This window comes from Gossypium hirsutum, chromosome D10 (assembly GCF_007990345.1).
Source record: "Gossypium hirsutum isolate 1008001.06 chromosome D10, Gossypium_hirsutum_v2.1, whole genome shotgun sequence".
Taxonomy (NCBI): Eukaryota; Viridiplantae; Streptophyta; class Magnoliopsida; order Malvales; family Malvaceae; genus Gossypium; species Gossypium hirsutum.
This window is the reverse complement of record NC_053446.1, coordinates 22,316,106-22,341,221: the sequence shown is the minus strand read 5'-3', so window position 1 is coordinate 22,341,221 and position 25,116 is coordinate 22,316,106. Positions and strand designations below refer to the sequence as shown.

The 25,116-nt window shown below is 32.4% G+C and overlaps 2 protein-coding genes across 4 annotated transcripts; both read right to left on the bottom strand.

The window, feature by feature from the left end:
- Positions 1-7,295: 7,295 nt before the first annotated feature.
- Positions 7,296-12,159, bottom strand: LOC107914641 (uncharacterized). Of its 3 annotated transcripts, XM_041102204.1 has the most exons (12): positions 11,907-12,159; positions 11,633-11,810; positions 10,744-10,853; positions 9,841-9,944; positions 9,570-9,766; positions 9,159-9,440; positions 9,002-9,060; positions 8,881-8,917; positions 8,723-8,794; positions 8,456-8,606; positions 8,182-8,325; positions 7,296-8,061 (listed from the first exon to the last, which is right to left on the bottom strand). In XM_041102204.1, exons 3-12 carry the CDS (start codon positions 10,844-10,846, stop codon positions 7,645-7,647), a joined length of 1,566 nt encoding a protein of 521 aa, XP_040958138.1. In that variant the 5' UTR covers positions 10,847-10,853; positions 11,633-11,810; positions 11,907-12,159; the 3' UTR covers positions 7,296-7,644. The 3 variants fall into 3 exon arrangements, with proteins under 3 accessions (XP_040958138.1, XP_016699095.1, XP_040958137.1); XM_016843606.2 differs by lacking the exons at positions 11,633-11,810; positions 11,907-12,159 and adding an exon at positions 11,208-11,579; XM_041102203.1 differs by lacking the exons at positions 11,633-11,810; positions 11,907-12,159 and adding an exon at positions 10,947-11,189.
- Positions 12,160-16,045: 3,886 nt separating this feature from the next.
- Positions 16,046-21,321, bottom strand: LOC107914640 (uncharacterized). Its single transcript, XM_016843604.2, has 7 exons — positions 20,674-21,321; positions 20,151-20,250; positions 19,811-19,876; positions 19,134-19,248; positions 18,415-18,497; positions 16,946-17,007; positions 16,046-16,549 (listed from the first exon to the last, which is right to left on the bottom strand). Exons 1-7 carry the CDS (start codon positions 20,853-20,855, stop codon positions 16,438-16,440), a joined length of 720 nt encoding a protein of 239 aa, XP_016699093.1. The 5' UTR covers positions 20,856-21,321; the 3' UTR covers positions 16,046-16,437.
- Between the last annotated feature and the right edge of the window lie 3,795 nt (positions 21,322-25,116).

Sequence of the window (25,116 nt, the reverse complement as noted above, 5' to 3'; positions counted from 1 at the left end):
AGTTTGATGATGTTGTATAGACTTTTACTAAACTTATGGCATTGGTAATGATTTATGCTTAATCTATGAATTGTATAAATAAAATGGTAAGTTATGTTTAAAGTTATACGAGCTTACTAAGCACTCGTTGCTTACGTAGTTACTTTCCTTTCTTTTATAGATTATCGAAAGCTCGACCGGTTGGAAGCTCGTCGGAGACCTATCACACTATCTAACAATCATTTCGGTAGATTTTGTGTATTTTGGCCAAGGTTAATAATGGCATGTATAGGATCTTTGTAATGTATGTTTTGGTATGTTTAAACTTTTGTGGTTATGTTGGTTTGGTGCACTTTAATGCCTTACCAAGTTATGTCATATTGGTCACTTTTAAGTGCTTGTAAATAAGGTTCTTTTGGTATGTTTTGATGGCTTGCAAATGGTTATATATGGTAGTTAAGTGAACTAGGTTGTGTTTGAGATATGGTCAAATTGCTTTCGTTTGATTCATAATATTTGATGCAATTGTGGTGTCTTTGAATGGCATATTGGTCAGGTGATTTAGGATGTTTGAAAAGGCATGTTTATGTGTGTTTGAATCCCTTGAATGTATGCCCAAATGGTTTGAATGGTTAGGTATGAATTGTATTTGAGATGGCTTCATTTTAGGTAAATTTTGGGTTCACACGGCCTGGGACACATGCTGTCACACGACCTTGTGACACACACGGCCGGTAACACAACCTTATGTCATTTGTAAAATTTTAATGTTTCAAGTCAGTGAGTTACACGGTCTGGCACATGGTCGTATGTGGCAACTTAAAGAGTTACACGGCCTGGCACACAGCCTGGGACACAACCATATGACCCTTTTCAGTAAGTTACAAGGGTGAGGACATGGGCTGGGACACTGCCGTGGGTCCCTTATTCAAATATTACATGGCCTGGGCTATGTCACACAGCCGTGTGACCCCTGTTTTCACATTTTTGCATCTTTTTCATAACTTTTTTTTTGTTTTGATTTAGTCTCAAATTCCTTATAAGCTATTTTTAGGGCCAAGAAGGGTCAATTTATGGACAAAATGCATATGAATAATTGGTTTGAAATAAATTTATTTTATTTTATGTTATAATGTTAAATGATTTCTGGTTGAACGGTAATGCTCCGTAGCCTTAATTCGGCAACGAAGACAGGTTAGGGTGTTACACTTCAAGAAGAGGAAATCGTATTTATTTTGTGGGCAATCAATGTTAGTCCCTCTGCACATGTCACAACTTGGGCAACACTCCCATCCCCTTCCACATCCACCTCTTGTACCTAAGCCGAAGCCTTCACCCAAACCGAGTCGACCCGACCCCGAGCAGTCTTACACACAATCTATGGATAATTCTTATCATCCGAAGTTGGGGGTTGATAACTATTTCCCGGGCTCGTTAGGCTATGGATATCAATCGGAGATTCCCGAATCCATTGATGATGTTTGATATATTTAATTACCACCATAGTACTCCACTCCTCTCGTGCAAACGTTTAGGGCATACGATTTTGGTACTATGTTTAGCACACCCCTAGGTCTCATGATGGATTAAGTGAACGATGTTCTGAATAAAGATAACGATGGCCGGCATGAGCACCCACAATGTCAACATCGACCACCACAACGATATACCCCTAAAACCACACCATCGAACCATCAGTTTTAGAGGTTTTTTGTAATTTAAATGATCAAGTTTGCATTTATTTAATTATAGTAAATTTTGGGCATTTTAACTCAATTTTTATTTACTTAACTTTCAGGCTTATATCTAATTTAATTCTCTTAGAATAATCTTTAGATATTTTTCTTATAAATTTAAATGAGATGATTTTTAAGAAATAAATTATCGGCTTACATTAGTGTCTCCCAAATTTCATTGTTATTGATTTGTAGTTCCAGACCCTCCAAAAGAATTAGTGTAAAATTGTGTTACCTTTTCTTTAATGAACTTTATACATGTCAAAATATAAATATGGTCCATCATGATAGGTTTGATAATGAAAACTCCATAATAATTTTTTTATTGGAAACTTCAAGATGGAGTACATTAGCTCAATTCTAACTCGATTGCGATGATTGTCTAATATGATAGGTTTGGTACGGGTAATAAGTCTAGGTATGACCAGCTACTCTGCACACGTCACAAAGTTTGTTGCCGGTTTTCTCCCTCGTGTCTATTTCATTACTGATCCTAGTGACTTATGGGTGACCTTTCGGATTCCTACGTAACTCCTTGTTCAAGACAAGCTCAAAAGTTAGCAGAGGCACTTCCCATGTAAGACGGGGAACTCATTTCCCCAAACACACAATATGCACTTCAGAGTGTACACCTCATCGATATATTGTTCAACATTCCTAAAGGTGCAAGCACAAGCAGTAACGCCGTGTGCACTAGGGTAACAAAGTGACTGAAACCTCCCGTAATCACACCGTCTGTTTTGGAGATCAACTCTGTAGGACCTAGGTGGGATACCGGGTTGGCAACCGATGAAATCCGTAACTTGAAAAGTTCCAAATTGTTGAGAATATAGTTCTACATCCATCAACCTCAATCTCTGATGATTCGTATCCATTGTCTTCCTAACATCTTCAACAAACACATGTTCCGCATCTATCTGGTTGACTTGTTTCAACCCTATTCTTGGTATCAAGGTTGTCAGCCTGCAGAACATAGCTGAGAAAATAGATAAAATTGGAAGATATCGTGTTCGCCTCAACACGGAGTTAACCATCTCTACGAGGTTAGTGGTAATTTGACCATATCGAGCCCCATCATCAAAACTTTGAACCCATTTTCATGGCGCCATGGATCCCAACCACACTCGAAAAAGAGTATGCATTTCACCTTACATGTCACCCTTAAATCTGGTCATCCTTTGCCTGAAAAGGTGTGGCTCTAGCTCGTACGTTGTGTATGTATTAAGAAAACATATGTTGAAACTAAATTTTACCTATTTTCACAACTTGTCTCCACCAGTTTGCATTCTTGTAGTCTCGGTGGAAGTTAGCCGCAATGTGCAGAATGCAGTAAACAGATCTCCATGGAACACTTGAACACCTGATCGCGATAATTATTCCCTTCCCTGTATCGGATATAATGCAAATATTTTTCATTCCTAACAACATAGTTCCACAAGTTTGTCAAGAAGAATTCTCATGATTTCATGTCCTCCTTGTCTATGATGGCAAATACTAACAAGAGCAAGTTCTAGTTCCCGTCTTGAGCAATCGCAATGAGTAGGATATGCATATATTTTTTTGTATAGCCATGTCCCATCAACCTGCACAATCAGCTTGCAATGGGGAAATGTCCAACGCATAGATCAAACGTCCAGAACATCCGATGGAAAACTCTTTTTCCCAGTTGTAGTTGGTCGTTCGGGCCATAATAAGATCGTGTCTCCAACTCAATAATAGTTCCTAGCATGTACTCTTGCATAGTGGCTATCCAACCCTGTAGCTCATTATACGATGCATCCCAATCTCCTACTAATGTTCCATGGTTATTTGTTTAGCTATCAATGTTTTCTAGTATGACACTCAATACTAGAATCGTTCTTGCATTTCGATAATCAATACCGAAACAGAAATGGTCGGCATGTCCTTTATCATTAGCATGATGCATGTGCAGATAGTTTTTGAACCAAGTTTACGGTGATCTTGCATCATACGTGTTGAAATGCATGTGTAAGGCCCAACAAATTTTTGAATCTCCCACATTTGCGACTTCTGGATAAATGCGGCTTGTACCCGTCAATTACAGTCTTCTGCTAACCTCCAACACTCCCCAATATACAATGTTAGATTAGACACAACGACTTTAGTCAACCGAAAAATTCATGATATACTGCTTAATGGAAAATATGTACTCCTCCTTGGTTGAAAATTTTTGGCCCACAAAAACCTCCTCACGTCCGAATTCTACGGTCAACCGGTGAGCAAGTACTATATTGGGGTACTTCAAGAACTCAAATGTTTGCACTGCATCGAGATCTATGTTCGACATGTGTGCCCCAGGATCATTGCGTATCATAATGCCTCGATTCGGGTTCCTAACTACAGACACGTTAACATTTTCATCGTCATTCGCGCCTTTATCATAAATATCATTCGAGACCTCATCTAGATCGGGATCACTAAAATCTTCAACCTCGTAACCAAAAGGATCATTATTATCATATTCATCATCACCATCTTCATCGGTCTCAATCACCACTGGATGTATTTGTAAACGAGGACTCGGGTTAAGGTTCTCAGACCCAGGTGAAACATTAAAATTGATGTCGATCTCGCGTACAATTGCTCGTCTATCAACGAACGCTATTGGAACCACCGTATACCAGATCCTGTACTTTAAGTTCTTCACTTAATTGAGTGAAATCTTTACCAAGCTCCACATCAGCTAACTCAGCAAACAATTGGATCGGATCAGTTTGGTGACTCCGATTTCGGCAATAAAGAGTAACCATTGTCTCTACGTCTTAATCGTCCACAAGTTTCATCTCGGTGAATTTGATGGGATCTAACAAAACTGAAAAATTGTAGAATAGTTTTGAGATCCTCCCCCCACAACGTCTAATAATTTTTGCACTGATTATTTCTTTCATTTCATCAACTGAGATATTTCTATTAAATCTCATAGCTATTTATTGGCGACATTCAAATATACATCCAACAGTTGTTGTAAAAATTACTCCATCGAAATAAACGTATGCGAAAAATTGATTATCCATTTCTAAATTTCTTATCTTCTCTTCCACCAAGTTGGTTGCAGGACAACATTTAAATCCTTTTTTTGTTCTCCTTAATCATCCATGATACGATTGAATTTCTTGATTAAAAAAATATTTTTAAAAACTAGTTTTTACAAAAATCCAAAATTGAATTTTTCTTCATATTATACATAAAATTACCAAATATTAATATGCATTATTATCAACATGATACAATATCATTTTTACTCAATATTGGCTAGAAAATCCCTTATAATATTGTTAAATTTTTGTTTTGCTCCAATTAAAGTTAGTAATTTTTTCATTTAAATAATGTTAATTGTTGGGGATCGACCCGTATAAACAATGAAATAGAAAAGGTAGAGAAGATCGAACACAAATTTTACGTGGAAAACTCCTCCGAGGAAGATAAAAATCACGAGCAAGGGAGGTTTCGGCTTTTCACTAAATGAGTAAACAAACAAGAGTATAATTTGGAGAAAATAAACCTAAATGTACTAAACGTACAAACCCAAACCCCAAAAATAAAGTCCTAACTCTCATAGAGCAAACCCGAAAACAAAACCCTAACTCTCATAGAGTTCTCTCAAAAGGGGTACAAAATTCTCTTCATAGTTATTATGAAAACTCTTACCAAAACTCATCTACAACTACTTCTTGTCGTCCTCAAAAGAAAAGCTCTGTAGTACTACATCTTTAATTGCCTGTTAATTTGCCTCTCAAAACAGGGATATAAGGTCCCTTTAAATAGGCTAAGATTAGTAGTCTAATCATACTAAAATATCGCTAAAGTAATCAGAATTTAACTGGGAAAAGATAGCAGGATTTAACTGGGGAAAAAACCCGATTTATGTGGGGAGTACATCGCCACGTCGCAACGTTGGGAAGTTTCTCGTCGTGACATCGCCAACTGACTTTGATGCTGCGATACTGAAATCCGATAATTGCAAGGCACACCCACCCTAACATTTTGAATTAATAATCATCTAAAATCATAAATATTAAGATTTGATGGTAAAAATGTAATATTTATATTTCAAAATATCTTTTTGGACAAATGAAATGAATATGATAAATAGTGTGATGTAAACTCATAACTTATTATTAAATTTTGGCTGCTTCAAAAGTTTTTTTGGGTGAAAGATATTGTATCATTCTGACGATAAAACATATTTATTTATGATAATTTCATGTACAATATTTTGTTTTTAAAGTAAAAAAGACAGATAATGTTACAATATCTTTCATTACAAAAAATTTCAATTTAATTTCTTGCCCATACTATTTGTATAATAAAAGGTGAAAGAGATTTGAAAAAAGAATGGAAGAGGAAATTAGAAGAGAGTTGAAATTAAGGGTTGGATTGACTTTTTGTATGTTTATTTAGATAAATAACCCTGTTTTTAGAAATAAAAATAAAAATACCTTTATTTGACCATTATAGTGTTTTAAAATAAAATCTAAAAAATTTCTCTATATTTATTATACCTCTTTTCTCAAAGAACCTAACTCAACGTTAATTGGTCAATGTATTTCTTTTCTATCTAAATCTACTTTGTCACTTTTCACAAATTTCATCTTTTTTCCGAATTTATTTTTTCTCGTTGAATAATTCTGAAAAATATTTTTCTAAACAAAATAGTTATAAACATTAACATTTTTTAAAATGATGTATTTTGAAATATCTTTAATTTTTAATTTAAAGAATTTCTCGTAACATTTTCAATGAAAATAGTTAGGGAAAAGTACAGAAATGGTCACTAAACTATTCGAAAATAAATTTTTTGGTCATCGAACGTTAACAGCCATTAGAAATTTGACGGAAGTGTTGACATGCTTTTTTTTATTGGTCCAATAATAAATTTAGCCCTTAATATTTACAAAATTTGTAAATTTAATTTAAATTCTAAAAAAATCAATAAATATAATCGGTCACATTTATAAAATGACAAATTTTAACTCCTTGTGATGCTCAGTGGATTCTGAGCATGCGAATTTGTTTTAGTCTGCAACCAAATCGTCAGATATGGCATTTTGGTATGAGTGGCCAGTATAAGGTGAGCTCTAGCTATAAACTTGCGATTAAATCCTTTACGAGCATTTTTCATGGTAGCATGGACGGTCCTTGCGCGCGTTTGTAGGGCAGCTTGATACCCCTAAAAATTAAAGAGTGCGTCGTTGCTTACGATGTTTTGTTCCTTATTAGGGCGACCTTGTTAAACAAAGGGATTAACTTGCCAACTGACTCTGTTCACTGCGGTCAACTTGAGGATTTGGGGCTCTTTTTTTGAGATGTCGCTTTACTTGTGAAGTCTGGCAGCTGGCTACTATTAGCAACTCTCATTGTTTTGTCTCAACTTTCATTTATTGTTTAAACTCAACAACTCATTAAGTGTTCCTTGAAACTTGAGGATGCACCACTTTAGGGAAAGTTTATTCAGTATTGTTTGTTTGGACTCGTATGATGCTTTGAATATGGTTTGGAAAGTATTACTCTTTAAACCTGTATCAAATAAAATTTGAGGAGGATACTGACCCAGAAATATAGATGAATAAATGTTCTTTTTATAGGTCAACGAGTAAAGATTACATTATATTTAAGGGGTTGATCCCCAGATTTGACACTACTAAATTACAGAAGCAAAAAACTGTAATTCTTGTAATATTATAAATAAATAAAAAATCTAAACTTCAATCTAAGACCATAAAAAATGGTCCCTGTATTCTATTTTCCTTTACCTATTTCGTATAATTTATCTCTATCTATCTTTATTTCAATTTAATTAATTTTGTTGCATCTCTCTCACCTGTACAAAACTAGCGTTTCTTGGAAGCTGCTACCGGCTTTGTCTTCCAAAGTAACAATCTTCAAATCTGCATCTCTTTTTTTGCTTTTAAACTGAATCATGATGTTTGATCTTCACTTCATTATTTGCTTCTAATCCCAATGAACCCATTGTTTGAGATTGGGGTTTGGTTGAAATGTCTGAGGAATGAAGTTGTCGATCATGGTGAGCTTGCGCCGTCCATATGAGAACCAAAATTACCATGATGATTGAGAGAAACACCATTGCCCCCCACGCCATGCGGGCGGCTCGCTTCCACGGCTTGCAGTGGTGGCCGAGGATCTCGGAAAATGCGTCCTTCACGGACTGGCATTGGACTAGATTTTCCATGCCTGGATATACATTTAGCAGGTTTTGAACTGAACTTGTGTAAGCCTCCACTGTTTTGTAATCGTTGCTGGATATGAATTGTCCCTCTCCACAGCTTCCATTGTTGGCATCCGAACATGTAAATACTTCCAATATCTACATAGTCATGCAAATCCGTTACAGATGTTTATCACATGACAAACTCGAAAAGAGTAATATATAAGATCAACAAAGGGAACCTGAGACTAGGAAATGAACATGTTGGATTTTGCATACCTTCGGTATGTCGCCGATCCTGATCGTATTAGCGGGGCAGTTATTTGGCTGATATGTATATTCCGGTGGTGCGGTGAAAGGGTTGCAAACATGAGCAAGATTCGGATATGTTGTCGCTCTCAGCTCCGATATGTTCGCATTCACCTGAAATCATAAGTCAGTTAAATTGTTCCATGGATTTGGGTTCGGACCATTTTTTTTATTCGGAGTTCAAGTTATTTGGTGTCAAGTCAGCTAACATATGAACTAAAAAGAACAAAAGACATTGAATTACCTCATTAACAAGGTTATAAATTCCAGCACTAACATCAGACAGGACTGATTCTGCAGACAGCAACTCATCACAAGGAAGAATCGAACTCAAAGTGTTATTGTATGGATTTTCTTGGAAATTTTCCAGAGCTGTACATGTATCACCTGAAAAACTGTAATTCAAACATTTACCTTTTGAGTTTTTCAATTCAATTCCAACCTGGAAAAATCTCGAGAAAAAATAACATATAGATTGAGGAAATCAGATCAAAGTAAAACTTGAACTCACTTTTCCAACACGAAATATATCCCACAGAACAACCAACATAGAATTGTCAAGATCCAACATATTCCAATTAGCCTGAAAAATGATCAAAAATGAAAATCTTCAGCTCAGAGTGATTCACAACAAATTGAGTTAAATTCATGAATGCGTAAGTTCCTTACCAGTAAAGTGGTCGTCGAATTCTCAGAATTCCAGTCACTGCAGAAGGACAAAAAAAATTCAACCTTCATAAGAACAATGGCATGAGTAAATACATAGATACAAAAATATTGGTGAACATACCAGACAAAGCAATAACTGCTACCAGGTTCAAGGAAATAGTCACTGTGGTTACTATAAACCTGTAAGAACAAATAGATACAAAGGGTCAATAATCAACATTCGAGTCTGAGTAAAAAAAGTGCAAAGATATCGGGGAAGTTTGAGAGAGATTTATTACACTATCTGGAGACCCCTATCGATCATTCGTCTGTTTTTTCTAGCCTGTCTTGCAATATCGTCAGCTTCAACATCCAATCTCCGAGATGTAGTTGTAAGAAAACTAGAAGCCTCACCAGTTCCATTAGTGTCACCCAAGCTATCCCTCATTTCTTTCATGGCGCCCGTAGTGTTGTATATAGTGTCTGATGCCTCATTTGCTGTTCTTATAATAATGTCCACGACTGTTTTCGCTTCAGAATGGAACCTAACAGTCCCTCCAAGAACTAAACCTGAAGCAGCTCTGAAGAAAAAACAGTGTTTTCATCAATGGTGGAAACAAAACCCAGAATTGGTTTCAATCTTTGAAGCTAGAAAAACACGACATTATTCAATCAAAGTGATGAACATTTTGGAGAGTTGAAGAGCTTACACGGCCAGGATTGTGAAGATTATGGCTAGGAGAATAGGCCATAAGTAACATTGCTTGTGACAGACAGATTTTGTGTTGGGTTTTCTGTTTCTTTTGCAACAGTAAGTAGTTGCCAAGAGATAGATCCCGTACAATATTCCACATAAAAGCCATAAGAGTCCGATTGCATATCCATAGATCCCTGTAAATACAACTGACTGCAGAAATAAAATAAATAAATAATTTAATGTAATAAAGTGAAATTGTAAGGGAGGTTGGTATAGAGAATTACACTCCAATAATGCTTGTTAGTGATATCAAATCCTCCTCTATACTTGTTAAAATTGTCCAATGGATCCACTCTTACTGTATCATCTTCATTGCTTGAATTTGTATCTAATTAAAAATAAAACAACAAAAATTTTTAAAAAAACATAGATTTATTATTTTCATTTTAAATTTATGATAAATATTATACAACTATTTAACTGCTTCAGCTTAACAAACTTCTTATATAACAAGACCAGGCCCTTATAAAATTTTTGGCCTTGTACCAAACACTTTTTTTAGGCATAATCATAAATTTAGTCTTTAACATTTACACATTTTGTCAATTTAGTTCTTATTCTTTTGTTTAGTTAAATTTGACTCTCAATATTTTTGAAAGAGTCAAATTTGACCATCCAATATTTCAAAAAAGAAATTGAATTGTTTTTTTAAATGTAAATACTAACTAAAACGTTAAATTTTTAAATACGGTAAACTTTATGCTATTTTTTTAATTTTTTATGAACTATTTATATATATTAAACTTTTGAATTGTTTTTATTTATTGAAGTGACATATAACAAATGATGCCAAGCCATGCCAGACCAACATTGTTAAAAAATTAATATTTTAGTCAACATTTTCATTTAAAAAAAGTAATTTAACTCTCTGCGAAAAACTATTAGCTTAATTTAACTAAAAAATAAGAGCTAAACTAATAAATGATGTAAAGATTGAGGACTAAATTAATCATTATGCATTTTTATACAATATTGGAGTGAGAGATAGAGTAACAAGAAGAGATGATGAAATTAAAAAACCACTATGCCAAAAAAGTTTAAAGTTTGTATCCGTTTATAGTAAGTCACTGAGTTGTATATGATGAAATTAAAAAGGAAATTAGAGAAGTCAGTTAATTAGGCCAGACCTGGAGAAGAAGCACTACCACCAATTTCTATGAAATTTAACGCTAAAATCAGCACCATCAACGATAAAGGCACCATTAATCTTGTGCCATTTGTGAGGCCCATTTTCAACCTGTCAAACAAGCAAACATATTATGAATTTAGACTGGAAATTTGATCCAAGAATTTAATGCCATTGTTTTTTTTATACCAAACTGGAACGAACCCCTTTTTTTTGGTATGTTAACTAACCCCATTAAGTCAATATGACTTACGAACCAAATTCTAGGGAACTATGAAGTAGCCCCCTCAAATAAGTTTAAAGCACAACTAAAACACTTGAAATTAAGTTCCTAAAAACAAGAGTTGTTTTTTTGAAGATTTTGAGTTTAAATTTCAAAATTGATGACTAGAATTGTCTACCACAGAGTGCAATATTAGATATTAGAAAAGAGAAATGGAAACTAGCAAGAAGGTACATGATAACCTTTTTCAAAGATTTATAGCCAGGAGCATTGAGGTTTAGTTGGAAAACTAGGGAACTTGAAGCACTTAATAACAAGGTATTGGCAAAAGAAAAGCAAAAAAGGGCATCTAGTTTAAGTGTGAAAAGAGAAAGATATCTTTTCTCATTTATAAAAAAATGGGTTAATATATGATGATACATCATCATGTTATGTATACGACTAATAAAGTGTTTGCAAAACTTTTGTAAAAGCAATGACTTGTGGGCAAGCAAAGAACAATTCTAGACTCTCTTTAGTAAAAGAGTTGAATTAACATCAAAGAATCAGTAAAACAGAAGATTGGTTTAGAAGATACGATGGAAACTTGAAGTTGCAGTTTCAAATACCAATCTGCAACTTGTAACAATGGCAAAAGAAAAGCTAAAACTTCATTCAAAGTACTTACAGAAGTTAATATGATGAATCTTCAAAGCTCTCCTTAACAACAATTTTCTGCTATAAATGCTGGAATGGGTGCTTATGATTTGAACGTCTTAAAAATTCAATCTTCTGGTTTGACACACAACTTGCCCACTTGGACTCTTCTAGAATGAAGTCATCAATGATTCTGGAGATTTTGCAAGCTTCAAAAACAGAGATAACCCAAAGTCAGATGAGACAGCTTGATTAAAATCTGCAATAAAACATGGAGTTTGAAGGTTCATTATTACTGAACCCACTTCTGAAACAACTCCTCCTCGGGTGTACCAAATATATAAATAAATGGAACTGATATTAACCAAAACAATTTGGTTTGTCTGTGTCTTTTGCCAAAGTCAAGAAAAAACCAAGTTTAGTTTATTATTAAATGGTCAAAATGGTTGCCTTTCCGTCAAGATTGTGGTCATTCGTCTGCAATTCCTTTTCTCCTTTTTGAAAAGAAAACGTATGCGGGTGCAGCAAAGTCCAACTCTCAATCTAAAACGATGGCTTATTAATTTATCTAACTTCTTAGCCTTTATTTCCCCCCCCAGTTGGTCCCTTTTTTCTTCAATTAAATATCTCCTTCTATATATTTTACTTATAATTTCAATACTTAATTTTGTTTTTAACTCCTATACTATTCATATATTTTAAAATTGAAGTTGAATTGATAATATTGTTAAAGGATTTCCGTTAAATTAGATTATGCGATTTTTTTAGATTGTCCGTGTTGCTAATTTAAAGTCACATGGGGGCATGCGAGCAAAAGAAAATTATCGACTTTCACTTCACTTCTATGAAACAGTGTTGAAGAATTTTACAATTTAAATTTAAATTTGAAAAATCTTATAACCTCATATTCAACATTTGTATTTGCTTATTCTACTTTCACATATAATAATTGGTCATATGAGCAATTTTATTTTATTTTTATAAAATGTCACGCAATCCAATTTAGCAAAAATTGTTTAATAGTGTTATCAATTGGACTTCAATTAATATAGTAAAAAAGCTCAAATTACTATGCTATGTTTAAACAGACCCTTATACTTATTTTGTAATTAAATAAACTCTTAATCTATTAATTTTTTCTCTTAATTTTAATTTAGGTAAATTTTGTCTTTTACTTTTATTTTCACAACGTGTTCAAAAATTTCTTAATTAAGCACTCAAATATATGGAATTAATCTAAAAAACAACTACTTTTTAAGTTTTAATGAAATTCATATTTTTCAACCAAAAAAAGTTTGAATTTCCATGCAAAATACTAGTATTTTAATTATTAATTATTATCCTTTTAGACCTTTTCCATCTAAGATTCATAGTGAAATAAATTAATTTTAAATATTGTCCGTTTGACAAAATATAAAAAAAAAAATCACACCTTTGTTGTTTTAAGCTTGTTTGTTTAATTAATTCAGGTAAATGAGTTTGAAACTTTTTTTCTTAGTTAAAACAAACTATTGGGTATGAAAAATTTTCAAAGAAAGAGTTTTAATATATATATATATATAGTTGTATTTTAGTGGATTAAAAGAATTTTAATCCCATACCTTTGAGTGCTTAGTAAATAAATCTTTGTAACTAATAAACTTATGGCATGTGTAAAAATAAAAAAAAATAATTACCTAAATTAAGATTAAGAGCATTAAAAGGAAAAATAATAGATTAGGCGTTTATTTAACTGCAAAATGAGTATAAGAACTTGTTTAAACATAGTCGTTTGAAAATTTTATATATATATATTAACCTTATTAAATCAATAGAAAAATAATAAGTAAATTTCTGAGATTTAAAAAAAAAAAGAACTAAATATTAATTATGTGTAGAACACAGGGAGTGAAAGCAGAATTAAACCTTACTAATAACATAAATACTAAATTAATTTGAAAAGTGGTGTAAAAAAGAAAAGATACAGACATATGCCTAATAGTGTAAAAAGCATGCCTTCAATTCAGACTTCACTGTAATATGTAAACCGCCATTCTTTTGTTTATTTTTGGTTAATTAAAGTTGAAATACATTCAAAGCCATTTGTTTGGATGGGAGGTAGTTAGGAAACTCAGATAACTCTTAACCAAATTAAGTAGCATATGCTCCTAATCTAACCCATATGTTCATTTTAACTATGATTATGACACACACCACCTTCGTAGAGGGAACTCTACCAATTCCCTAAGCTGTTTCTCCTTCCTATATTTATGATTGAATAAAACAAGGATGAAAATTCGTTTCATATCTTTTACTTTATAATCACGTTGCCACCCTCCTTGGTTTCTATATTATTTGCCTCAAATTAAAGCTAGCTTTTGCAAATATTAATTATAATATATCCTCCTTGAATCCACCTTTGTTTTCTTATTTATTAATTATACCTGATCAATCTTTCTCGATATATCTTATACTCCCATTCACGTGAGGAATATGACAGGCTAGAAAGGTTTTCAAATAATAAAGCAATTGACAGTAAACCGGAACGACCATCTAAACAGGGGTAAATCATTCGTTGCCTAAGTTCCTAAGTTTTCATTAGAAATATAAAGTTGTTGGTCATCAAACACCACATAGATTCAATTGCATCATACCATCAAGTCAGAACAAATGATAAGATTTGTTTCATCACAGACATCTTTGTCCCATCGAAAACATCTGCCCCACATGTTCCGTAATGATGTCTAGATGACAAGTCCAACTGGTGTTCCATAATCACGAACCTTCGCCTATAAATACCTCTAGGAACGATAAAAAAAAGGGGGACTCCTTAAATATCAAGCTAATACTCTATTAGCATATCTTCAACCCTCAGCCTTAGCACCCTCCTTACCTTCGGTCTTTATCACCTCTGACTCTTTGCCTCGATTGGGTAAACCAACCAACGTAGCAACCATCACTCTCCCTGTTGTATCATTTTATCAACAATATATAAAATCAACAAATATATATTATACTTACTTTTCACATATTTGGGGGTTACGTTTGTATATATACATAATAAAATAATGAAAATATTAGTATTACTTTGAATTTAGAAAAGTATACCTATATTAATAAATTGAAATGATTATTAAAATATTAAATGTATAAAACGATTTAAATGATGTATTCAAACAAAATTATCTTCTTAAAAAGCTAAAATATAAAATTCAATTCTTAAACTGACTTTTAACGTAGAAATGAAGTGTGAAAATCACTTTCGGATTTTAAGTGATTTGCGGAGTGGGTCCCATTTTTCTAAAACCTATAATTCATATGAAGGAAGGAAATTCAGTATTTACTAACCACGGTCAATTTTTTTTTTATTTCAAATCAAACGGCTGCCCTTTGACATCATTGCATAAGGATAACATCATTCAAAACCGACTGCCAATGGATAACAATACCTTTACCAAAAGTTCTTCCTTTTTGTAGATATTAAAATTTTAAATTTTAAAAGATCAAAATTAATTAAATAATTTGTTGAAATTTTTTTATCCCTTAATAGTGTGAGTCAATTTGTTATTTTAATATTAAAATTAATTAATTTCATTTCCTTCTAAAATTTTAATTTTAATTTTAATTTTAATTTTTATGTTTCTAAATTAAATCAAATCGAGTAACTCATCTTTAATAATTATTTACGCGATCCAAATTTCTTTTGATTATATGATCATGGATCATGGATCTTCCCTACTTAACTAAAAGCAAAGAGCAAAGAAATCATTGCAATTAATTTAATTAATTAATTTCATCTTCCATGTCAATCAACAAAACCAAAAATTATTTTCATCACTTCTTTACCAAAAATTAAGAACAAGTTATTAATTTAGTTAATTGCAAGAATTTTTTTGGTTTGCCTTTAGCATGGAAGATTTGAGATTATAAAATCAAAATAAATTAAAGTTTCATAAATAATTATTAAATAGGAGTAATTTGAATTGATTTTGTTAAAGATAATTTGAAACATAAAATAATTAATTTTAATATTATGGTAACAAATTGGTTGACTTTATCAAGAGATAAAAAAATTTCAACAAATTTTTAATTGATTTTAATTTTTTGAAATTTAAAATTTCAAAATTAAAAAAAAATTAATATTCTCGCCAATGGAATAGACAAGTACAATTTGAAAATTTTTAGTTCATTATTTTAGTTTCCACAAATTTTTTATTTTAATCCGTAATTCTTTCTTACCTTAAAAAAAATTCAACAACCAAATTGAAAACAATCTAAAAGTTGAGTGATAAAAATGAATGTATAAACACGATCTGTCATTAAGGATTAAACACTTAGATAACTAAAATGAAAATATCTTAAAAATTAAGTGAGAATATGCGAAAATGATTTTCAAAAAAGAAACATAAATGAATTACAGAATCAAATGATCATTATACAGTAGTTACGAAGTTAGAAGGACTCAGAGCAAAAAGAAAATTCTAATAATTGTAAGTAATACATTTGTACAATGTTAATTTAAGTGGTTATTAAAAAATAAATTTAAAAGAAATGTCAACCTCTTAAAAGTTCACTTGTAAACTTCAAAATACAAAAGAAACGAAAACTATACAAACATAGAGAAATAAAATATAAGATTTGAACTCTACTCCTTTATGTAATATAAAACCCCCATGCAAAGCCCTAAAACGAACAAACTATAGAGAGTACAAAAGCAAGCCTTCCACATGCAAGAAAAGCGAGGGGAACACAGTTTATTCTTAAAATTTAATGGAAAGAGAGTCGACCTTATCGGCGGTTATTTTCTCTAGCACAACCCCCCGCTCGTTTATCGGAAACTAAGCAGGAGGCAGAGCATCATGAAAGCATGGGATGGGATGACGGGGGAAGTATGGTGCTAGCTAGCTCGTCGTTCAGTTTCACTGGAAGTACTTGCATCTGCTTCATTACATCTGGTATGTCATTCAACCTGCAATATACATATATATATTACTTGTATGATATGATAACCAAGTTTGGGAATCCATAATGCCAACCAAGCAATGAGCAAAATTCAATAGCATAATTAACAGGAGTAGACTCGTTAGAAAATTCATAATTTATATGTATTTAAATATCGTGGTTAATATAACCACCTTTAATTGTTTCATTAAAAGTTTGAAAGTGAACATAAGAGGGTAGCAGCAAGTACAATTCTATTCGGATTTGGGAAATGGGGCATGAATATGATCAAGCAAACTGCCAAAGAGAAGTTTCTGAATAACAATTCAGGCAACTGGATTATATTTTAATCAAGTAAATTGAGTGTTTTGCAGATCATGTGACAAGAGAAAGCAAGTAACATTTATAGAAAGCTGGAACTTACTCGTTCATGATTTTGAGAATGTTGTCACGAGTTTGGCAGAGAAGACCAATATTTTCCTGTATCTGAAAACAGATAAAAACAAGAATCCCATAAAGCTGAAGCAAGCAATCAGACAAAATGCTGTTCACTTTTACATCAAACTGCTACTCACAGCTGATATTAAATGAAGATACTTTTTAAATAAGGGCTATACACAAATATCTATATTCTATCATATGAAGAAGCTACGAACACATGAAATATTTAAAATATTAAAATGAAAAAAAAATTAATTGGGAGTAAAATGAAATTTAAACACATAAATCATATTAATAATACTAAATGTACTATAATTGTTTATCATAATGTTGTTGTTAATCTTGAGTTATTATAGAGTTGACTTGTGACACCAACTCAATCAACAACATTATTAATATATACAATCAATAGATATAATAAAGTATGCCTAATAAAATTAAAATGTAAATATTATATTAAAATAAAGATTTAGTTTAGTAGTAATGTTAATGCTTTATTGAGGTAAATAGCATGAGTTTAAATCCAACCACATGCAAATTCTTTAGTAGTTTTAAAATAAAATAAAAAATTAAAATACCCTCAAATAATATAACTTATTTTAATAACAAAAAGATAATTTCATTAAAATATAAATAGTATATTAAAATAAAATTTTGATTTGGACATTTATTAATGTAAATAACACGAGTTTAAATCCTGCCACATGCATATTTTTTATATTTCCCTAGTCAAGGGTTTATTTTAAGTATAGATATAGAATTCATTGAAGCAAGAAAGTATGCATAATACAATTAAAATGCAAATATAATATTAAAATCCCACCACATGTAAACTTATTATTATTTTTAAATAAAAAGACTAAAATACCCTCAAATAATACAAATTATTTTAATTAAGGAAGAACATTTTAATAATTTCTCTAACCGAATTGGAGCTCGATTGACTCGCGACAGCAACTCAATCAAGGGATTTAAATAATATCATAAATATTTGAAAATAATGATGCAGACTCTTTCAGTGTAGAATAACGAAAGCTTTTATCTAAATACATCAGAAGCACACACTGGTTGAACAAATAAATGAATCAGTCAAGACACTTGTATTAACCACATAGAAATCATGCACTCCTTTCAATTTCATCCAATCTTCTGAAAGTTGGACAACAATGAGAAGTCATAGCTAGAAGACTGAGCCAGGTTGAATCCAACCAAATAGTTCTTTTTCCAGCACTGCTTTCTGAGTGCTTTCATATGCAGGGAAGAGTATGTAACAGTGATGATTTTTTTTTTCTTCTAATGTGCTTTAGTAAAATACTTTATACCAGACTTCATAGAAGTGAGAAATCAAGATGTCCCAAAGATAGGGTTAAGGGACCTCTCAATACTAATCATTTTCACCAAACATATAGAAGGATAACATAAAACAATCTACTCATAACATCGGTAGTTCACCTGAAAAGCTGCAAGATTTGCAGATATTTGATTGAAGGCATGAGCATTCTGCTCTAGAAGTTCTCCTGTCACCCCACCAATAGCTGTAAAATAGCATAACGCAGCTTTCCATTAAAATTTCCAGTGTTAACATCACAAAAAATTTTAATCAAGCACCATAAATCTAAATTCAAGCTTTATTTGTTGCAATGATCAAGAAGAGAATATATTCAATAAAAAAGTACGGCTACTTCTTACTTCTCTTTTAGACTATTTTTAGCCATGACTTGGACCCTTTCTTCTGTTACTTGCATTCTGTGACAAAAAATGTATCTATAGAAGAACATCAAATTTTCCTCTTCACTTTTCTCCCTTTCTTTTCTTTATTAGAAATTGGTAGTTTATTAAAGCTCATAACAGAACATAAAACGGGAATCAAATAAGACCTGCCAACTAAAGCCCCACAGGCTAAGAAAAAGGCAGAAATAATGCTTCACCCCCACTGTCCAAATCCTTCAAAGTTTCAACATCTCTTGTCAACATAAATTACAAAAGCATTGACAGATAGCTCAGGCTATGAACATCTAAAATCAGAACAATATGCATAGCAGGGATCAAGTAAATAAAAAAACCCAAGAAAGCACCAAAATGATTCAAAGATCAAATCTAAACCAATAGAGCACATCTCTAAACCTCGAACAATTAAGAGCAACTTAAAAATAGTCAAAGATAACACCCACCTCTGTATGGAATACCATCATCATAGTCCATAGGAATCATTGGGGGTGCATAAGGAGAAAGATTAGGTCGAGCTGCAAACTGAGTAGGCTTTGCCGTGGGATCAGCAACTCTTTCCTGAAAACAAAGCAAAAGCTATTCCTAAGCATCTTTTGGTCCAAAAAAACAGTCATAAATCATAAACTACAAATATTTCCCTATTTATTATTATGTCAACAAAATATTATCATGAATTGGCAACTTTGAAAGAAATTATTTTGCTTGAATCTAATATATTACAAGTCTAAAAACCAATTAAATCTCCATCTAACATATTCATCAAAAAAAATCTCCATCTAACATCTGTACCACAAAAATATAAAATACTATGTTCAACTCAATAACCTCCCTATGCTCAATGAGCTCTGCTCCACTACCTTTCATATACAAGAGAGGTTTCCATTGTGAATGGAAGCAGTCATTCACATCTCTCCAGATGTGCCCGTGTGAAAGAGGAAATAGGAAATTAAATAAAGATATGCTCTCCGCGTGTCAGTATCACAGGGAGAATATTTTACCTTTAAAGGATATCTAATATCTTGCATTCTAAGAATTAAACAACTGAGCATGCTCATAGGAGTAAAGAAAACAGAAATAATTACAGTTTAGCACACAGAAGAAAGAAACCCATAAATCTTACCTTTTTGTCTTTACTTTTCCTGGCTATATTATGTTCTTCCTTCCTTCTCTTGCTATTTTCCTTTTTCTGCATCAAGCATAAATCAGATTGTTCTCTTATCACACATGTGCATGCAGGCGCGCACACAAACACATATACACTATATAAAACACAGAGTAGAATTATGGAATCAAGCAAGCAAAATATAAATTGACTCCAATGATTACAGCCTGCCTCGTTGCAGCAGCATTTTAAGCCACTCGAGAAATATGTTCTACATCTATTAGTCTATATATTCTAGAACTCAGGCAAACAGTTAAGTGATGAATTTAGATCGACTTTTGAGAACAGTAACGCTTACTGTCATCCATCTGCACCGCAAAGCCACATCCCGGACTGTCTTATTTTGTAACTGCAGGGCGATTTTTGCATATCGAATTATGCTTGGCTCTGACGCATATCTGCAAGGAGATGCCACACAAAAAGAATCAGAATTAGAACTTGAATCCTCCCAATCCCAACAAAAGGAAGAAAGTTAAAAATAAATTAGGCTAATAACGAGCTCATTCAGTAAAATGTGGAAAAAAATCAATTGGATTATCCAGAACAACCGACAGAGATTTCCGACATTCAAAAGACCTCAATCCCCATCAAAACTCTTACAAGGAAGTTGTTACCATGCGTATTAGCTGCTGAACTATTCCATTCCCTTCCATTTTATAAATTTAAACACTCCCAACCAGTTCAAAGAAACGATAAATTCAATCAAGAATGGTACAACAACAAAGTTCACATTTCTAGAACTATAAATTGAAATTTCACAAAAATAGAATTTCACCAAAGCCCCAAAATCCCATGCAACCAAAAGAGCAAAGAAGACTCACTTTTTTAAGCCGTCGTCGAGGATAGCTTGCTCTTCCAAGGTCCAATCCAAGGAAATACCAGGGTTATGCTTCATACCCGAACCTGAGGTCTCTGGTACAGGATTCCCGTTGTTCAAGTGAGCTCCATTAAAAGATGACGCTTGATTCGCTTCTTGTTGATGGTTCCCCGGTGGGTTCGCCATCAATTTTAAAATAAAAAATTTCCGATTTTCACACCTTTCTTTGGTTCCTACAGAATATAATGGAAACACAAAAGGATTTTTTTATTTAAAAGAAAAAAGAAATGTTTTAAATGAAAGTTGGTTCCATCCAGCCAGCTGAAGAGTTCCCGCCAGAAAAGAAGCAAACCCCAGATTGGTAAGGAATTGCGAAAAGGAAGAGAGAAAAATTCAAAGATTGAGAAGGAAAAGAGTAGGGGTATGATTAGATTAGAGTAAAGGGAGCTGTAATTCTGGTTTTAGTTAGCAGTGTATAAGGAAGGGAAATTGAAGATGGGGTGGATAAAGTACAAGGAAGTGGAAAAATCAATCAAAATCAACTTGGGAAATGGGAATCTGTGTTGATTTGAAGTTACAGAACTCCAAAAGTACATCTCTTTTCGTTCTTTCTATTACCGGAATTTGAGGGGAAATATATTATCTTTATTAAATGACAATCTTGCCCTTTTTCATGCTATCAAGATTTAATTGATGAAAAATTATAAAACATTTACTGAAAAAACATCCAACACAACATACAAAATATTTTTAAATGTGTAGTAAATCTTAATTGTAAGAGTAGTTGGAGAGGCTAAATTTTGTTTATTAGGGAAATGAAGGGGTTTGATCTCGATATTTGTGAGTGTTGAGGTTACTGCAACATCGTTTTATCTTGTTGGAGTTGAAGTAACCATTACTAATTAAAAATATATTTTAAAAAAACTAACAATATCAAAGCTGTTTCACCAAAATCTCTTGCCTAACACAAATAAATAAATTAGGAGAGAGCACTTTCGAGTCTCCACAAAACAAGGTGGAAAAGAGTTAGTTGCAAAAGAAAAGGATTGGTAAATGACATAGAAAATGTGTTTGATTTAAGTGATGGGTCTCCCCATTCCGTAGTTGTCAGATTCCCAATTATTGGACTTTCTGTTTCATTATTTTCCTCATTTATTGTCCTTATCCTTGGAGGTGCTCAACTGACTAATCAACATTAAATATTTTTACACAACCTTTAATTCTTAGTTTTATTCAAATATTTTTCTTAATTAATTTTTCAGAAAATAAGATTACTACTGTTAAGTGTTTTTCTCTATATTCTTCAGGTAGCAGTATATGTATATTCATATGAAATGAATCCTGTTTATTAACATGACTTACTAAGTAGACAGGCCTCATGTATATAGACATGCATATTTCTTTAAACCAAACACGTGTTCATAGGGTCTTATGTGAGCCTAGCCTGTACGTGTAACCTTGCAGGAAAACAAGCCTATCCTGTGAGCTTATTGTAATTCGGCCCAAATTCATTTGGGCTTTGGGCCGGTGATGGGAATTATCCTAACAACTACTATTATACAAACACCAAAAACTCTATGATGTTACTACCTAATTTTCAAGTTTTTTTCTTTAATTATTTTTCATTGAATTTAGCTTTTAATTTTTAGAATAAATTTATATTATTTACGTTAAAATAAGTAGAGACATTATAAAAACCAAAAGTTATAAATAAATAAATAAGAGTAAGGTTTAAACTCAATAAAAGTTTAATTTTAACGTTTTATACTTAAAAAACATAATTTATGTCATTAAATTTGTTAAAAATTATAAGTCCTTTAATAATAAAAATATAATATCAAGTTATATTTTTTTTTTAAAAACATAAAATCTTTCCATTATGCAAATAAACTCCTTTCATTTGTTAAAAGTTTCTTATTTCATGGTGAATAATAATATAAATTATAATGTATTATTTAATAATCAAGTGCACCTAATCAAATATTTTACAATATAATTAACTCGTACTACGTCATATTTTTATAATGAAATTATTTGACATAATTGATTTTATATAATAAACAATTTTATACAATTTTTATGTAAAAAGTAACAATAACAAATTTTAATTTTAATTAAAAAATTATATTACAATAAAAGTTTACTTAAAATATAACAAAGTAATAACTTATATTGAGATGTAAACATTTAAATTATGTTTCACTGAAGCCACCTACAAACGCACCTACAGACGCTTTACGCCCAATCATTCCGGATAACGCTTGCACCATCTGTATTACCGCGACTGCTACCACAGAGTTAGCCAATGCTTATTCCCCAGATACCGTCATTGTTTGTTCTTCGGGAAAAGAAGTTCACAACCCATGGGCCTTCTACCTCCACGTGGTATTGCTCAGTCAGGCTTTCGCCCATTGTGGAAAATTCTCCACTGCTGCCTCCCGTAGGAGTCTGGGCCGTGTCTCAGTCCCAGTGTGGCCGATCATCCTCTTGGACCAACTACTAATCATCGCTTTGGTAAGCTATTGCCTCACCAACTAACTAATCAAACGCAAGCCCCTCCTCGAGCGGATTCCTCCTTTAGCTCCTCAACCTACGAGGTATTAGCAGCCGTAAAACAAACTAAAATTAAACCTAAACGCAAAAAGATTTGAACTTGAAAAAACCCGAACCTAAAAAAATCATAACTCGAAAAAACTCAAACTCGAAATAATCCACCCAAACCCGACTAATTGTCACCTCTAAGCAAAATATACATTTGATTTTCCCACTGACCAAAATGGTTAAAAGTAAACTATTCTGTCATATTTGTCTAGGGCATTTTCTCTTAGTTTAAAAGAAAAGTCCCCTTTATTCACCATCGACAATGTGATTCGGCATTTGTGTTAGCTGTTATGATCTAGGGCATTTTCTCTTAGTTTAAAAGAAAAGTCTCATTTATTCACCATCGACAATGTGATTCGGCCTTTGTGTTAGCTGTCATGATCCGACTTCTCTTCTTCTCCTCCCTCGGCACAATAATTTCAATTTTCGACCCTTTTCCTTTTCTTTGGCTTCCAATCATTGTATCCATGGGGAAATGAACCACTTCCTCCATCATTGGCCTTTTGTGTACGGAGAAAATGTTGTTGCCGCCTAGTTGAATCTCATTGGGTTTTGGACCCTCCACACTAGATCTATTGTTTTTGGTGGTTGAAGTCGTTTGATGATCATAGCTAGGGGTGTGCTTTCTTTGGTTCTATTCAAATGAACTGATCAAAGAGGATTCGTTAAAAGTTTTTAGAAATTTTAATTATCAATTACTTCGATTTGAAACTGGGTAATTAACCTGTTAATTATAATTAGTAATAATATATTATAGGCCTAAATCACCTAATATAGATAGGTCAAATATATTAGATATCAATCCAATACATTATAGAACCAAAATATAAAAATTAATTAACTTATAAATGTTGTTATGATGAATGTATTATGAAATTTTAACCGATTAATTAATAGAGCTAGAGGTGTTCATGAAATATTGATTGTTTATTGTGACATTAGTTTTTTTTTAACAAAATGCACAAACGACTCATGTGTACGATGAAATGAAAATTCAAGTACTGGATTTATTGACTATTGAGTCTTATATCAATTGATGTTGTTATTACTGCAACAATTAGAAGGATGTTGATTCAAGCATGTTTAAAGTAAATATTATATAAAAAATGCTAAATTAAAATTTTCTTAAAATATAGGAACTATAAGGAGTAAATTTACTAAAATTATAGGAACTAATACCATAAATTGAATTAAAGTAAAATTTATCCATCTAATAAGTAGCCTTGAAAAACATTAATTTTTATGAAGCATAAACCAAACATTCTAACTGATATCTGCTAAGAAAAAATTTAAAAATTTACCCCAATCCCAAATCGGGCCAAGCCGAACCAACCCAACATCCTAATTTACTATAACAGAAAGTTAAAATATCAAAAAACTATGCTAATATTATATTTATTAACTTGCAGCCAACCCTAATATGGAAAGACCTTGTCCAAGGCCCAACTTTTAAATAGGCCTACTAATAATGGGCTGCCAAGATAGGAAAAAGTTCCAACCAACCAAAAGAGACCCAAACTAGGATAAATCTTGCCCTATGTGTAATTCTCTGGATCATCTCTTTCTTTAATGCTCATTTGCTAAAGAGTCTCAGATACCCAATACATTGGTTGCAACCTGCTCCACACCCTAAACCATAAAGTAACTTAAAAATAATGGAGTATTTGGATCAATAGGAACAATAAATGTTTTGAGATAGGAGAAACAAGCCCCATGGAAGCAAATGGAATTGGCAAAAATAGCTTCCATATAGGACTTGCTTATACTTCTTTTAAACTCTTTTGTCTTACCCTCACTTGTCAGCTTGTTCCGGTATAACTATAAATATTAAAAACAATAACATCAT

Coding starts and splice junctions, on each gene's coding strand:
- LOC107914641 (XM_041102204.1), bottom strand. CDS start 10,846: ATGGGCCTCACAAATGGCACAAGATTAATGGTGCCTTTATCGTTGATG. Junction 9,061..9,158: donor GATAGGGGTCTCCAGATAGT/GTAATAAATCTC, acceptor TTGTTCTTACAG/GTTTATAGTAACCACAGTGA. Junction 8,326..8,455: donor TTTATAACCTTGTTAATGAG/GTAATTCAATGT, acceptor TTATGATTTCAG/GTGAATGCGAACATATCGGA.
- LOC107914640 (XM_016843604.2), bottom strand. CDS start 20,855: ATGGCGAACCCACCGGGGAACCATCAACAAGAAGCGAATCAAGCGTCA. Junction 17,008..18,414: donor CAAATCTTGCAGCTTTTCAG/GTGAACTACCGA, acceptor ATCTGTTTTCAG/ATACAGGAAAATATTGGTCT. Junction 16,550..16,945: donor ATTCTCAAAATCATGAACGA/GTAAGTTCCAGC, acceptor TGTATATTGCAG/GTTGAATGACATACCAGATG.